This window comes from Barbatula barbatula (assembly GCF_947034865.1).
Source record: "Barbatula barbatula genome assembly, chromosome: 2".
Classification (NCBI taxonomy): Eukaryota; Metazoa; Chordata; class Actinopteri; order Cypriniformes; family Nemacheilidae; genus Barbatula; species Barbatula barbatula.
Genome location: NC_136767.1, coordinates 31,090,514 through 31,107,178, shown reverse-complemented (window position 1 = coordinate 31,107,178; position 16,665 = coordinate 31,090,514). Strand labels below are relative to the sequence as shown.

Here is a 16,665-nt window from a genome sequence, read left to right as displayed (position 1 = left end):
GAGAGGAACTCATTCCAGATTGATTCAAAAGTTAGTAGCCTGGCCCTTTTGTATCCACAATTTTAAGCTGTACAAGTCAAATGTAGTCTAGATGTACATTTTTGCAAAATAGTGCGGAAAACTCCATTCACCCTCGTATAATGCTAGAACTGGTTGTTGCATGAAATTACAGTAGGATACTCAATGTACTGATATTATTATATCAAGTTCAAGAGGTTTTTTTAACTTTTACAATAATATCAACATTTTGCTGCGTTTTGTAATAATTCTGAATTTTTCTGTTTGTGTTTCTCGAAGAAAAGCAAGTCAAACAGGTTTAAAATGGTCCCGTGACTGTCACATAAGGCTATACTGCTATGGCAAGCTGGTGCTTTCTCTGTCTCTCGAAATAGCTCAGGTGAGTTTTAGGCTTTTGAAATGGTTTTGATTCAATTGCAGTAGCTTACTGTATATTTACATAAAACATCAAAATTAAATGCGCCTTTTAATGTTATGAGTAGCTGTGGGTCTATATAATGTTATTTTATCACAATAGAACAAAGCCTGAAGAGATCTACAATTTATTTGAGATAAGAAAAAGCCAAATGTATTACACACATCAAGTTCATCAGTAACTTTAAATAGAAATTAATTCGAAGCCTTACGGTCTATATTTTGTATCACACTTCACCTTTAAAAATAACACAAAGAGTGACTCCAAGAGCCCAAAATTCTCTGTTGTTGATATTATTTTCAGCAGTACATTGTCTAATTATACATATGATAAATTGTGTTTTTCTTATGATTTGTTGGTGATTATTAGGAGCTAAAATTCAGCAAGACAAATAAGTTCTTAAGTTTTTCAATTTCAGGTAGACGAGGTAGACCAGCCATTCATATAATGCGTGACCAAATTGAATTTTTAATGAAGCAAGGTCACACTGTCAGACGAATGGCCAGAATGTTGGGGTGGTCTGCTTCATTTCTGTACAAGAGATCGAAGCTGCTTGGTGTTCCCATCAGGAGAAGAATGGCAGTAGTGGATGAGGAGGAGCTTGAAAATGTAGTTAGACGACTCCATGTAGAGTTTCCAAATTCTGGGAACGAGGTAAGCCTTGGTGGTCTCACTATAAAATCTGTTATTTTAGTTTTTTGAGACTGAATTACCTTTTTATTAAACCCCTTTAAGATTATGCGAGCCTTACTTATTGCAGAAGGTTTGAGGGCTTCACGGCAAAGGGTGCGTGAGATGTTGGTCCGTGTCAACCCAGCAGTTGCTGCGAGGAGATGGAGTAGCACAGTGGCCAGAAGAGTGTATCATGTGCCCTACCCCAACAGTCTTTGGCACATTGATGGCAATATGCGCCTCATAAGGTTAGTTTAAGAATAGTTGTGGTAGCCTTTAGTTCTGCTAATGCACCATAATATGGTATGATAAGGCGTTTAGCTGGAACCTGCATTATCACCTGCATATGATCATTTGGAAGGTTAGGTTAGTTTACGGTTTACATGTAACATTATTGTGACTGTACAAATGTTTATTTGTTTTGTGAATTAATAAATTAACCAATTAAAAATAAGCACACAGACTGGTTAGTTGTTATAAACTAAGTGCAAACCCAAGTTAACTACTAATACATTGAAATGTATATTTTTAAATACCAAGTGATATTTAAATTTAAGTTGGCTGTTCTTTCTATAATACTCTGTACAGGATATTGTGGTTGTTACACAAGCACTTCATAATTTCTTGATTAGAGCATGCCTATATTCATCAATTGCTCATTTTGAAATATGAAGTAGTGCTCAAGAATACTTTATTTTTAACAATTAACTTATACTTCTTTTTGTTCACCTATTAGATGGGGATTTGTTATTCACGGCGCCATTGATGGAAATTCAAGGGTCATCACATATCTAAACTGCAAAACTGACAACTGTTCCAGCACTGTCTTGTCTCAGTTTATTCAAGCAACGTGCCATTATGGTATTCCCTCCAGGGTCAGGTCAGATCATGGTGGTGAGAATTTACAAGTCGCCCTTTTCATGAATCTTGTCCTAGTACTGCAACGCCGGAGTCACATCACTGGGGAATCAGTCCACAATCAAAGAATAGAGCGTTTGTGGAGGGATGTGTTTTTACATGTGTTACAACCATTCTACAACACTTTCTACACTCTTGAGGATTCTGAACTTCTAGAACCAGGAAATGACATTCACAAAGTTTCACTCAGAATAGTTTTTCTACCACAAATTCAAGCTTAACTACAGCATTTTAAAGAGGCATGGAATAACCATTCTCTGCGCACAGAAAACAATAAAACCCCAACTCAAATCTGGACAGAAGGAATGCGTTCAAGGATGGAAACTGACAATACAGCCATCAATAATGTGTTTGGAGAAAATCCCTACAGACCTGGACATTTTAATGCACTCCTTGCTCAGCATGGCATTGAATCATTGCCCACAGCTGAAAATGAAGAGATCCCAGCTGTAATAGTAAACCAACCTCAAATAAACCTCACTCAGCAACAACTAGAGACTGTTTTACATGCAATTGATCACATAACAGATATGCAGATGAAGTTTCAGGCATGCTGTGCAGAAATTGCTAATATTTTATCAAATTAATGTGATGTAGTGGAGTCGATGGTATTCTTTTGTACTGTAAGATGTATTTTTTACTACAACTTTGCTGTGCTCCCAAACCTTTCTTTGCATTTATAAGTCTATATGCACCTTTTTGAAAAATGTCAGATGTAACAAACTTAAAGCACTCAGTGATACTAACTATAAAGGTGTTGGAGAATGACAGTGAATCAGGACCACCTGTATGTAAAAGTAGAAACATTCAAGAACTTGTCCTGACAATCTATAGAATTGTAAATTGTTCAAACAATGAGCATGAATACACATAATGGGGAACAATGAGTTTTATTTTGAGATGCACATGTCACCTGTAAATGCAGCAAGTGTAAGACTGGATCTAAAACCTCTTTATATATTTAAAATCTAACAATATAACTTTAAATACATCAGTGAAACATTACATGAGTAAATCATGACAAATGTATTTTTTAATTAACTGTTTTAACAAATACAGCATGTTGCAACAGCAATAACACCATTTTGGATGAGTCTTAAAACACTGATCCAAAACTGATTTGATCCGTCAGTAATAAACCTAAAATTAACTTTAGACAACACCAAAAGTTGGGCTTTGCACAATTCCATCTGTCATGTACCTTTTAAACATTTCATATTCTGCCTGTATTGGCAGCCGAAGTACAACAAGGCAAGTATTGTCCTCTGGAAAGATTTTTTCATGATCATGAAGGAACTCTATTTGTGGAGAATTAGGAAAACCCAGCGGCGGAACTGATGAAGCTCCAGTGGCGAACTCCATTATCATCTGAAGGGTGATTGCATTACACTCTCCTTCTGACAAAAAAAAAGAAAATATACAATTTACAACAAGTTTGTATTTGTTAACATTAGTTAATGCATTAGCTAACATGAAATATCAATAAGCAATATTGTTTTTCAGCATTTATTATTTATTAATTTGTTAAAAGACAATTGTTCATGGTAGTTTAATACGCATTAAAACCTTTTAGGTTACAATTTGTATTTAAAATAATTCTATTAGTAAATACTGAAGAAATAATGTTCACTGTTAGTGAATGTTAGCTGATAAATCAACTAATGTCAACAAATACAACCTTACTGTAAAGTGTGGCAGAAAATACTGGTTTGTTGAGTGCAGTTCTTTGGCATTGACTCCTACAAAAAATGCGTGTTTTTTGAGTCTGCACAGAGGCGGTCTTAACATAGAGGCATAGGAAGGCGGCTGCTTGGGGCCCCCTACCAGCGGGGGGCCCCCAACCAACCTAAAAAGTAAAAAATAAACAAAAGGGGTTGAATTCCAGCAGCAGTCTTGGCCAAGGCTGATACGAGGGTCTCGAAAAAGATAAGATTGATTGTTTAGTCTTGGGGCGAGCAACCGCATTCCATTTCCACGGCTACTCTCTTTGTCCATTTTGGCCTCCAACAACATCAATTTTCCTTTGCAAAGTCGTGAGCTTCTCCGTGATAGAATCCATATTGGGTTATTAGTCCCATTGCCAGAGCCGACCGCTCTTCCCACGACTTCCATCACAACGGGCAGCCTTGTGAGACTTTTGAGAGCCGTTACAGTTTTCTTAATTTCTCGATAACTAAGGGCACAGCCAAATCCAATCAGCATAATACCCGTTATCATGGTTCCGAATAGGTAGATATCTTCAATGTCCTCCACGGAAAGAGTAGCCAGACACACGATCCGCCATCTCTCCCAGGCATCCATCGTGTAGCCAGCTGCGAACGTTCTGTCAGGGCAGACAGGTTCCCCCTAACCCAAGCTTCTCGTCGAGAAGATTGTGTCAATAGCGTTGAGAGACCAGTTGATCAGATCCATAATTTCAGTTGTAGAGGAGTGCAGAGAGAATCTCTCAATAGATGATACAAGACAAGCAGGAATAAAAGGGGAGGACGGGAGCAAGAAAAATGCGACTGCCTCCGTTGAGAGAGCGAAGAGAAGAGAAGTTTCTCAATACAGAAAATGTAGGCCATTAGCATGACCATATTAGAACGTGGCTACAAACATATTTAGATGTCAGTGTAGACTGATAGTCACCCAAAAACGGTCATCATTTACCCACCCTCGTCATTTCAAACCTGTATGACTCTTCTGCAGAACAAGATATTTTTAAGTGTTTTTAACTGGCACCCATTCATTTGCATTGGTTGTGACCCAGAACAAGTTCAACGGCTACGTCTTTAGACATCCCACTACCCTAAACTCCACTTATCAAATCTACATTGAGTACGAAGGTAGAAACCAAAATGAATGGCACAAAGCCATCAGAGTTTTAGCGTCACAGGGAATCAAGACGGATAATGAATGTTGAACATGCTTCCGTCACACTACGTTGGTCCGTGTAGCTAAAAACAACCGGATATAAAGCGTTTTTAAGAGCACATCTATGAACTATCAACCTTCTGCAGTTCTCTTTAAAACCAGCTCTCAAACTTCAACTGTCATTGGGGAAAACTCCTGAAAACGCCACGGTGTAAACAAATGCTGACAACAGGTAGAGTATAATAACTTTATTAAAATCAGCAATTCAAATCGTGAAGAAAACACCTCCACTTGAAACCACAGTTTCTTCACTCCTTTTTCCAGCAACAGCTCTCCCTGGCACACAAGAATCAGAAGATAAAACTGATGTCTTTTGAGGTTCTACACAAACCAAAGTGAAACACCTACTTTTCCTGGCACAGCTCTGCTCACAGGAACCAGAAGCAGGGTGGCACACTGCAGTACTACAGTGAATATAGATCTGACCAAAAAGAGATCAGCTTAAGAAACAAATACAAAGGCAATTTAGATGATACGAACGGCTGTAAGGAAAATCATACGGTCTCCTGCAGAGGGGCCAGTGATGATGGATCAACAAACGTGAACATCTTCACGACAAAGCGCTTGTAGTGGGTTGGGAACTGAAGACCAGACGAGCCAACTGCAGGAACCAGTGCGGTCAGGTAACGGTCATCCTGGTAAGGACATCTAAATCAGAAGTGACAGTCAGGACTCGTTCAAAGCATCTGGACAAATGCTTGGGATTCTGCTCACCCATCAACTAGAAGATCCCACTGGGGCAGACTGAGAGGACTAGGGGTTGATGTCGCCCAACAGTGTCCCAACATCAGGAAAAGATCGGGGTCAGTCCTCTCCAAAATGCGCACCTCAACATACACAGGATCTCGCAGGACTTTTGTGACTGGATACTCATCCTCACCGTAGTAGGAAGTGTACGCCTCATCTCCTGAGGAACACTTACCGTTACATCTAGAGTTTGAGACCAGTGCTACAAGTACCACTCCTCTTGGGAAGTATTTTATTTGAAGAAAAGCACATTACCTTCTGCACAGCCTTTAGTGAAACACTGGCCATTTGCCAGTCTAAGCTCCACCCTGAGGGGTCCAGAAGCAGATACAGGGGGAGGTGGTGGAACGGTGTTGACCTCCACAACCAGAGCTTCCACAGCAGTGGCAGAATATCTACACTGGAAGAGAAGTCTAGACAACAAACAGTGAGCGCCTTACATGGGTTCAAGGATTCACAGTCCTGAGAGAAAACAGATTACCTACTCAAAATGACTGTCCCTTGTGATGGAGCCAAGAGGTCCAATCCCCACTTCAAAGGATGAAGTCATTCGGTTCTCATACACCACATAACCGTTTTCCTCCTGTAAGCAAAAACACGATTGACATCAAATCTGTTCCAGACATTCAAATCATGAACAGCATACTCACCATCATGCTGGTGCCACAGGCAGTGACTGGAAACTGGTATATGGCAAAAGATGGCGTGGAACCAACAGGACCACAAGATGCTTCATTTCCACCCAGCAGACGGACCGTGTCCAGACTCAGACGAGGCAGAGTAACATCTCTAGCCACCACCAGCACAAACTGACCATCTCTTATACACTGGACAGTCACTGTAATGAGACAGAGGCAGTTATCAGGGAATCAGCTTTGCAAGAAATATTTCACTGGCCGAACACCCTTACCTGACATCCCATAATAACACTGCTGTGCATTAAAGCAGCAATTTATAGCTTCACACTCGGCACCACTGATACCAGGTTGTCCACACTGGATCTGCTCATAATCAGCTACAGCACACTTGTCAAGAGGTTCAGACTGCACCACTGGCTTCTGAAAAGGAGACTTCTGAGAAAACTGTTCAGTTTGCTGGATGACTGGAGATTGAGGCTCCTGACTAAACTGTGGAACAGCATTACAGAAAGCACAAAACCACACACCAATGGCCACAAGACAAAACATCCCTGTACTTCCTGCCATCCTACCACAAGCAGATGCTCTAAGAGTCGTGTGTTTAGTCTTATATATTCTGTTAATCGTCAGTCAGAAGTCTCAGCGCCTCATTGATCAATTAACACCGATTGTTCTCCAGACCTGCTTGAAGATTTTATACGATCATGCTTTAACCAATCTCTACAAAGCCAATGAAAGTAAAGCATACTTTCAAAAATGAAAAGCTGTCAGCATCTGTTTGCTGTTCATATACTAAATACTTTTTTCAATACAGTCCTTTAGACTAGAATACTGAGGATGAGAATGCACGACATAAAAAGCACTTGAGGAGTAAGAGGATTTGTTTATGTATAGAATGTTTAATGAGAGGAACTCATTCCAGATTGATTCAAAAGTTAGTAGCCTGGCCCTTTTGTATCCACAATTTTAAGCTGTACAAGTAAAATGTAGTCTAGATGTACATTTTTGCAAAATAGTGCGGAAAACTCCATTCACCCTCGTATAATGCTAGAACTGGTTGTTGCATGAAATTATAGGATACTCAATGTACTGATATTCAGTGGCGGCTGGTGAAAAATATTCTCGGTGGGGCTGTGCCATACTTTTTTGTTTCCGTAACCATCGCAATAAAATTTAACACAAACTGCAGGACAGCAGTGCTCAGTGAAATAGTCAGTAATTATTTAATGCCAATATTAAAAAGTTGAGGCATTCGTACACAAAAACATAAACATCATGATGCACAAACACAAGCCTTTTATTTGCATTTAAACTGAACTTGTAAACAATTGACTATTTCTACATATAAGTAACATCTTTTGGAAAGGCTGTTGGTGCCATTGGTAGTAAATAGGCAACACAATATGCATGCTGTCAGAACAGAGTGGAAAGTGGACAATAACATTAAATTATTATAAAGTTTATAGGAATTCTTACACTGTATAAAGGATGTATAATATAGAAATGGATATCAAGTGGCTGAACTCAAACCTTTGACTGGAAGAATAGCATAAAGTATTTTATGATCAAACTAAATGTAACTAATTGTTAATGTGCTCCAGAACTGCAACAATTAATTGATACAAAACATATATACAGTAATATTAGCAAACACACTATTAACATTTTTTAGAGTACCATATATAACTGAATGATTTTTATGCTAAGGTCAACTATATACAAAGAAACGTGTGTGTGTGTGTGTGTGTGTGAAGCTACGGGAGAAGCCGCGCATATACTGCTTCCCTTTTTCGCTAGCCTGCTGTTTGATTGAGAGGTCAGGTTGATCTGGGCCCAGCTCTTTCACCCGAACTTTCTCCGACAAAGTCCTCCTCTCAAACGGATCTTGGAGGAGAGATTTCACCGAGTTAGGGTTGGGTCTTGGAGGAGTAACGTCCGCGCTCGCCATTGTCGTTTAGTAAAAATGGCGCCCCTAGAGCCCAGTCCTTATTTTATCAGGGCTTGGGGCGATAAAATGATCGCCCTTCTTGGATTCTATTTAAGAACGCTGATTGGCTAAATTTTATGTCATACATTCATATCTTAAATTAGCAATTGGCTTAACTGCTACATAGACCCGCCTCCTTGGGGCGCTTTCTCTATCGCCCCAGAGCTGATGAAGCGGTCAGACAGGCAGAGGAAAGGTTGCAAATATGATTTTGTATCATATTTTACATGTATTACTGGGTGCATTCCATATTTAAAACACACAAATATTGACATACTGATGTTTTTCTCATTATTATTACTATTTTTGTTTTAATTGTTTTAATTTTTTTTTTGTGGCTTAAGGGGGGCGGCGCCCTAGCGCCCTCTATTGGCCGGCCGCCACTGCTGATATTATTACATCAAGTTCAAGAGGTTTTTTTAACTTTTACAATAATATCAACATTTTGCTGCGTTTTGTAATAATTCTGAATGTTTCTGTTTGTGTTTCTCGAAGAAAATCAAGTCAAACAGCTTTAAAATGGTCCCGTGACTGTCACATAAGGCTATACTGCTTACTGATCTCTAATCATAATTGTTACTAGTAAAAACTGAATTATAGAACTCTCTAATCGTAATTGTTACTAGTAAAAACTGAATTATAGAACTGTCTAATCGTAATTGTTACTAGTAAAAACTGAATTATAGAACTCTCTAATCGTAATTGTTACTAGTAAAAACTGAATTACAGAACTCTCTAATCGTAATTGTTACTAGTAAAAATTTTATTATAGAACTCTCTAATCATAATTGTTACTAGTAAAATTTTTATTATAGAACTCTCTAATCGTAATTGTTACTAGTAAAATGTTATTACAGAACTCTCGAATCGTAATTGTTACTAGTAAAAACTGAATTACAGAACTCTCGAATCGTAATTGTTACTAGTAAAAACTGAATTACAGAACTCTCGAATCGTAAAAATTTTATTATAGAACTCTCTAATCGTATGTTACTAGTAAAAATTGAATTATAGAACTCTCTAATCGTAATTGTTACTAGTAAAAATTGAATTATAGAACTCTCTAATCGTAATTGTTACTAGTAAAAATTGAATTATAGAACTCTCTAATCGTAATTGTTACTAGTAAAAACTGAATTACAGAACTCTCTAATCGTAATTGTTACTAGTAAAAACTGAATTACAGAACTCTCGAATCGTAATTGTTACTAGTAAAAACTGAATTACAGAACTCTCTAATCGTAATTGTTACTAGTAAAAACTGAATTATAGAACTCTCGAATCGTAATTGTTACTAGTAAAAATTGAATTATAGAACTCTCGAATCGCAATTGTTACTAGTAAAAACTGAATTACAGAACTCTCTAATCGTAATTGTTACTAGTAAAAACTGAATTACAGAACTCTCGAATCGTAATTGTTACTAGTAAAAACTGAATTATAGAACTCTCGAATCGTAATTGTTACTAGTAAAAACTGAATTACAGAACTCTCTAATCGTAATAGTTACTAGTAAAAACTGAATTATAGAACTCTCGAATCGTAATTGTTACTAGTAAAAACTGAATTATGGAACCCTCTAATCGTAATTGTTACTAGTAAAAATTGAATTATGGAACCCTCTAATCGTAATTGTTACTAGTAAAAACTGAATTACAGAACTCTCTAATCGTAATTGTTACTAGTAAAATTTTTATTATAGAACTCTCTAATCGTAATTGTTACTAGTAAAATTTTTATTATAGAACTCTCTAATCGTAATTGTTACTAGTAAAAGAATTATTATAGAACTCTCTAATCGTAATTGTTACTAGTAAAAACTGAATTATAGAACTCTCGAATCGTAATTGTTACTAGTTAAAACTGAATTATAGAACTCTCTAATCGTAATTGTTACTAGTAAAAACTGAATTATAGAACTCTCTAATCGTAATTGTTACTAGTAAAAACTGAATTATAGAACTCTCGAATCGTAATTGTTACTAGTAAAAACTGAATTACAGAACTCTCTAATCGTAATTGTTACTAGTAAAAACTGAATTACAGAACTCTCTAATCGTAATTGTTTCTAGTAAAAACTGAATTATAGAACTCTCGAAACGTAATTGTTACTAGTAAAAACTGAATTATAGAACTCTCGGATCGTAATTGTTACTAGTAAAAACTGAATTATAGAACTCTCTAATCGTAATTGTTACTAGTAAAAACTGAATTATAGAACTCTCTAATCGTAATTGTTACTAGTAAAAACTGAATTATAGAACTCTCTAATCGTAATTGTTACTAGTAAAAACTGAATTACAGAACTCTCGAATCGTAATTGTTACTAGTAAAAACTGAATTACAGAACTCTCAAATCGTAATTGTTACTAGTAAAAACTGAATTATAGAACTCTCTAATCGTAATTGTTACTAGTAAAATTTTTATTATAGAACTCTCTAATCGTAATTGTTACTAGTAAAAATTTTATTATAGAACTCTCTAATCGTAATTGTTACTAGTAAAAATTGAATTATAGAACTCTCGAATCGTAATTGTTACTAGTAAAAACTGAATTATAGAACTCTCTAATATAATTGTTACTAGTAATAACTGAATTATAGAACTCTCGAATCGTAATTGTTACTAGTAAAAACTGAATTATAGAACTCTCTAATCGTAATTGTTACTAGTAAAAACTGAATTATAGAACCCCCTAATCGTAATTGTTTCTAGTAAAAACTGAATTATAGAACTCTCTAATCGTAATTGTTACTAGTAAAAACTGAATTATAGAACTCTCTAATCATAATTGTTACTAGTAAAAACTGAATTATAGAACTCTCTAATCATAATTGTTACTAGTAAAAACTGAATTATGGAACCCTCTAATCGTAATTGTTTCTAGTAAAAACTGAATTATAGTACTCTCTAATCGTAATTGTTACTAGTAAAAACTGAATTACAGAACCCTCTAATCGTAATTGTTACTAGTAAAAACTGAATTATGGAACCCTCTAATCGTAATTGTTACTAGTAAAAACTGAATTACAGAACGCTCTAATCGTAATTGTTACTAGTAAAAATTTTATTACAGAACGCTCTAATCGTAATTGTTACTAGTAAAAATTTTATTATAGAACTCTCTAATCGTAATTGTTACTAGTAAAAATTTTATTATAGAACTCTCGAATCGTAATTGTTACTAGTAAAAACTGAATTATAGAACTCTCTAATCGTAATTGTTACTTGTAAAAATTGAATTATGGAACCCTCTAATCGTAATTGTTACTAGTAAATATGCAATTACAACGAGTAACGCTGGGGACAATTTAAGCCAAGTTGGCTTGCCACAACACTAAAACAAGATAAAAACAACAAAATAAACAGGTAAGGCGAGTAATTTATACATTTAATAGAAATCAAACTCTTAAGATGTTGGCTATGTGCTGTTTTACTCAAGACACGAGCGCAGAAGCGCAGGATAAATTTTCACCACCAGTAGGAAACAAACACCGTGTTATCAGATTCAATGACAATTAGACTAGAGGACTTTGTAAACTTTTTGTGTGCATATCCCAAAACAAAGTTCTCAAAACGAATCTGCTAAAAATACAATATATTAAAAGCTGCAGTAGCCCGCAGTATTTTCTTTATGCAACTAATACAAATTATTCTATTTCATCACACAAAAGCTATACATTAAAACTACATAAGGTCATTTTTAACAGCCATGCACAAGTGCAGTATAATCAATTTGGTAAAGTTGACGAAATTACAAAAGTAAATATTTCTGATTTACATTAAAGTTGTACAAACTGCCAATGGAGGTTTTTTACCCAATAGAAAATGACAACATTTAAGTGGTTGTTGAACCGAGGTGCTGCCAGGCTGACATTGTATGTGAATGTGTTTAATACGATGACAATGCAGTGAAATGAAGTTTCTCAATACAGAAAATGTAGGCCATTGGCATGACCATATTAGAACTTGTGGCTACAAACATATTTAGATGTCAGTTTAGACTGTGATAGTCACCCAAAAACGGTCATCATTTACTCACCCTCGCCATTTCAAACCTGTATGACTCTTCTGCAGAACAAGATATTTTGAAGTGTTTTTAACTGGCACCCATTCATTTGCATTGGTTGTGACCCAGAACAACTTCAACGGCTACATCTTTAGACATCCCACATACCCTAAACTCCACTTATCAAATCTACATGGAGTACGAAGGTAGAAACCAAAATGAATGGCACAAAGCCATCAGAGTTTTAGAGTCACAGGGAATCAAGACGGATAATGAATGTTGCACATGCTCCCGTCACACTACGTTGGTCCGTGTAGCTAAAAACAACCAGATATAAAGCGTTTTAAGAGCACATCTCTGAACTGTCAACCTTCTGCAGTTCTCTTTAAAACCAGCTCTCAAACTGCAACTGTCATTGGGGAAAACTCCTGAAAATGCCACAGTGTAAACAAATGCTGACAACAGGTAGAGTCTAATACGTTTATTAAAATCAGCAATTCAATTTAAATCGTAAGGAAAACAGCTCCACTGGAAACCACAGTTTCTTCACTCCTTTTTCCAGGAACAGCTCTCCCTGGGACACAAGAGTCAGAAGATAAAACTGATGTCTTTTGATGTTTAACAAACCAAAGTGAAACACCTACTTTTCCTGGCACAGCTCTGCTCACAGGAACCAGAAGCAGGGTTGCACACTGCAGTACTACAGTGAATATAGATCTGACCAAAAAGAGATCAGCTTAAGAAACAAATACAAAGGCAATTTAGATGATACGAAAGGCTGTAAGGAAAATCATACGGTCTCCTGCAGAGGGGCCAGTGATGATGGATCAACAAACGTGAACATCTTCACGACAAAGCGCTTGTAGTGGGTTGGGAACTGAAGACCAGACGAGCCAACTGCAGGAACCAGTGCGGTCAGGTAACGGTCATCCTGGTAAGGACATCTAAAACAGAAGTGACAGTCAGGACTCGTTCAAAGCATCTGGACAAATGCTTGGGATTCTGCTCACCCATCAACTAGAAGATCCCACTGGGGCAGACTGAGAGGACTAGGGGTTGATGTCGCCCAACAGTGTCCCAACATCAGGAAGAGATTGGGGTCAGTCCTCTCCATAATGCGGACCTCAACATACACAGGATCTCGCAGGACTTTTGTGACTGGATACTCATCCTCACCGTAGTAGGAAGTGTACGCCTCATCTCCTGAGGAACACTTACCGTTACATCTAGAGTTTGAGACCAGTGCTACAAGTACCACTCCTCGTGGGAAGCATTTTATTTGAAGAAAAGTACATTACCTTCTGCACAGCCTTTAGTGAAACACTGGCCATTTGCCAGTCTAAGCTCCACCCTGAGGGGTCCAGAAGCAGCTACAGGAGGAGGTGGTGCAACGGTGTTGACCTCCACAACCAGAGCTTCCACAGCAGTGGCAGAATATCTACACTGGAAGAGAAGTCTAGACAACAAACAGTGAGCGCCTTACATGGGTTCAAGGATTCACAGTCCTGAGAGAAAACAGATTACCTACTCAAAATGACTGTCCCTTGTGATGGAGCCAAGAGGTCCAATCCCCACTTCATAGGATGAAATCATTCGGTTCTCATACACAACATAACCGTTTTCCTCCTGTAAGCAAAAACACGATTGACATCAAATCTGTTCCAGACATTCAAATCATGAACAGCATACTCACCATCATGCTGGTGCCACAGGCAGTGACTGGAAACTGGTATATGGCAAAAGATGGCGTGGAACCAACAGGACCACAAGATGCTTCATTTCCACCCAGCAGACGGACCGTGTCCAGACTCAGACGAGGCAGAGTAACATCTCTAGCCACCGCCAGCACAAACTGACCATCTCTTATACACTGGACAGTCACTATAATGAGACAGAGGCAGTTATCAGGGAATCAGCTTTGCAAGAAACATGTCACTGGCCAAACACCCTTACCTGACATCCCATAATAACACTGCTGTGCATTAAAGCAGCAGTTTATAGCTTCACACTCGGCACCACTGATACCAGGTTGTCCACACTGGATCTGCTCATAATCAGCTACAGCACACTTGTCAAGAGGTTCAGACTGCACCACTGGCTTCTGAAGAGGAGACTTCTGAGAAAACTGTTCAGTTTGCTGGATGACTGGAGATTGAGGCTCCTGACTAAACTGTGGAACAGCATTACAGAAAGCACAAAACCACACACCAATGGCCACAAGACAAAACATCCCTGTAGTTCCTGCCATCCTACCACAAGCAGATGCTCTAAGAGTTGTGTGTTTAGTCTTATATATTCTGTAAATCATCAGTCAGAAGTCTCAGCGCCTCATTGATCAATTAACACCGATTGTTCTCCAGACCTGCTTGAAGATTTTATACGATCATGCTTTAACCAATCTCTACAAAGCCAATGAAAGTAAAGCATACTTTCAAAAATGAAAAGCTGTCAGCATCTGTTTGCTGTTCATATACTATAGTATATATTTTACAAATACTTTTTTCAATACAGTCCTTTAGATTAGAATACTGAGGATGAGAATGCACGTCATAAAAAGCACTTAAGGAGTAAGAGGATTTGTTTATGTATAGAATGTTTAATGAGAGGAACTCATTCCAGATTGTTGAGAAAGTAAAATGTAGGATTGCTGGAACTGATTTTTGCATGAAATTACTGTAGGATACTCAATGTACTGATATTACTATCAACATTTTGCTGTGTTTTGTAATAATTCTGGATTTTTCTGTTTGTGTTTCTCGAAGAAAAGCAAGTCAAACAGGTTTAAAATGGTCCCGTGACAATCACAAGGATGGAAGGAATTTAATCGTTGATGCTTGTACACCGTGTACTTCTGCTTTTTAACAGGGGGGAGCTGTTTTTCAGAGCTGGATTTAAAACATTAAATAACAAGTAAAGTATTATGGTTTTTTCATAGTTTTGAGAGGTTTTTTAACCCATCATTTCTCAGTAGAGTAGCATTTCCAGTATACACTTATAACAGCAAGACAAGGTGTAATACATATAAAAAGTGATAATGGGCTTGTGCAAAAGAAATACTTTCTGTAAATATACATTGGCCTTGTTTTACACATGTGCCAGGATGCGCTGAAGAGTTTTATGTATAATATGTAAGTAATATTAATGAATAGGATTGAATTTACAAAGCGTATACTATTTTATTGTTAACACTTGACATTTATAGTTACATTAGACTTGTGAGAGTGTTGTTAACTGCTTCAGGGGTGTGTTCACAGTGTGCGTGCACTTAAATGAAAAAATTTCAGAGTATGGAATACCATAGATGTCTAAATGTCACTTTACTTTATTTCAACTATTACAATAATGTGTGTGTGTGTGTGTGTGTGTGTGTGTGTGTGTGTGTGTGTGTGTGTGTTGGGTGTATTGTGCAGGGTGTGTGCTGCACTAGTGTATGTAGCTTATTAGTGTATGTCACTCAGAAACAAACACTGATTGATTTCTTTAATTATTATAATAACTTCTTTGATAATCTATTTACATATGTTGCATTTGTTTTCCTGTTCACTGTATAGCACAGGCTGCATGGACGCAGGCATGCTGGCAACGGGTGAGAGAGAAAATATTACTTTAGAACTTTTGGCTTTCCTGTATCTCAGTGGTAAGAGCATTGCGTTTACAACTCAAGGTTATGGGTTGGATCCCAGGGGATTGCAGATACCTATGTAAAATGTATAGGATAACGCAAAGCAAATCGCTATGGATAAAAGCGTCTGCCAAATGCCTAAATGTTAATGTAAATGTACTATTAACATCATTTTGATATTTGACAAACTGACAGGAAGATTCTCAGGCTGTCCTTGCATGCCTTTATCAATTTTAGTTTCTAAACAAACTCATGCTTTTACAAAGATAATCAACATATTGTTGAAGACAAACCGCAACAGAAGCGTGTGTTATTTCAAGCAGACAGCACAACAAAAAACGACACAATAAACCTCTAAATCTCTCACCAGCGCATACTTGAATTACTCTAAAAATAGTGCCAATTTAAATTCCAGGTGTGTTTTGCTTTGTTTTAGTTTCTGCTCGTATCAGCAGGTGTCATCAGCGATGCTCAATCGTCACCTTTTGTCTTGCAATTATTACAGCGCTTAAATGATTGTATGACAAATAGTTTCCTCATAATGCCATTTGTCAAAGCGAAATGCACGCCTTGTATTCAGGAGATAAAACTCCAGGGCTTGTCTGAGGGCAACCCGGGGCAGCAAGAATCAAAATAACTACTTTGTGGTTGCTCTGCCATCGTCTTGTGGCCAAAGTTTCAATTCAAGCTATAAGGTAATTGACATACGTCAAAACAAGTCA

The 16,665-nt window shown here is 37.4% G+C and overlaps 2 protein-coding genes across 4 annotated transcripts; both read right to left on the bottom strand.

Moving 5' to 3' along the window:
* Positions 1–5,088: 5,088 nt before the first annotated feature.
* LOC306909354 (zona pellucida sperm-binding protein 4-like) lies at positions 5,089–6,990 on the bottom strand. 2 transcript variants are annotated; one of them, XM_079482956.1, is made up of 8 exons: positions 6,597–6,990; positions 6,337–6,524; positions 6,172–6,269; positions 5,942–6,099; positions 5,654–5,846; positions 5,440–5,587; positions 5,288–5,360; positions 5,089–5,215 (listed from the first exon to the last, which is right to left on the bottom strand). In XM_079482956.1, exons 1-8 carry the CDS (start codon positions 6,889–6,891, stop codon positions 5,145–5,147), a joined length of 1,224 nt encoding a protein of 407 aa, XP_079339082.1. In that variant the 5' UTR covers positions 6,892–6,990; the 3' UTR covers positions 5,089–5,144. The 2 variants fall into 2 exon arrangements, 1 of the variants encoding a protein (XP_079339082.1); XR_013788080.1 differs by having other exon boundaries at positions 5,114–5,215; positions 5,288–5,379; positions 5,480–5,587; positions 6,597–6,905.
* Positions 6,991–12,715: 5,725 nt separating this feature from the next.
* On the bottom strand, positions 12,716–14,671 carry LOC306909338 (zona pellucida sperm-binding protein 4-like). 2 transcript variants are annotated; one of them, XM_079482921.1, is made up of 9 exons: positions 14,575–14,668; positions 14,275–14,491; positions 14,015–14,202; positions 13,850–13,947; positions 13,620–13,777; positions 13,332–13,524; positions 13,118–13,265; positions 12,966–13,038; positions 12,789–12,895 (listed from the first exon to the last, which is right to left on the bottom strand). In XM_079482921.1, exons 2-9 carry the CDS (start codon positions 14,279–14,281, stop codon positions 12,825–12,827), a joined length of 936 nt encoding a protein of 311 aa, XP_079339047.1. In that variant the 5' UTR covers positions 14,282–14,491; positions 14,575–14,668; the 3' UTR covers positions 12,789–12,824. The 2 variants fall into 2 exon arrangements, with proteins under 2 accessions (XP_079339046.1, XP_079339047.1); XM_079482920.1 differs by having other exon boundaries at positions 12,716–12,895; positions 14,275–14,671.
* Between the last annotated feature and the right edge of the window lie 1,994 nt (positions 14,672–16,665).

Excerpts from the sequence above, each read along its gene's own strand:
- LOC306909354 (XM_079482956.1), bottom strand. The coding sequence starts at position 6,891 with ATGGCAGGAAGTACAGGGATGTTTTGTCTTGTGGCCATTGGTGTGTGG. Across the intron at positions 5,847-5,941 it reads CACTAAAGGCTGTGCAGAAG|GAGATGAGGCGTACACTTCC; the intron begins GTAATGTGCTTT and ends AGTGTTCCTCAG. Across the intron at positions 5,361-5,439 it reads TGGCCCCTCTGCAGGAGACC|ATCTATATTCACTGTAGTAC; the intron begins GTATGATTTTCC and ends CTTTTTGGTCAG.
- LOC306909338 (XM_079482920.1), bottom strand. The coding sequence starts at position 14,629 with ATGATTTACAGAATATATAAGACTAAACACACAACTCTTAGAGCATCT. Across the intron at positions 14,203-14,274 it reads GTGTTATTATGGGATGTCAG|TGACTGTCCAGTGTATAAGA; the intron begins GTAAGGGTGTTT and ends GTCTCATTATAG. Across the intron at positions 12,896-12,965 it reads GCAGAGCTGTGCCAGGAAAA|GGAGAGCTGTTCCTGGAAAA; the intron begins GTAGGTGTTTCA and ends CTTGTGTCCCAG.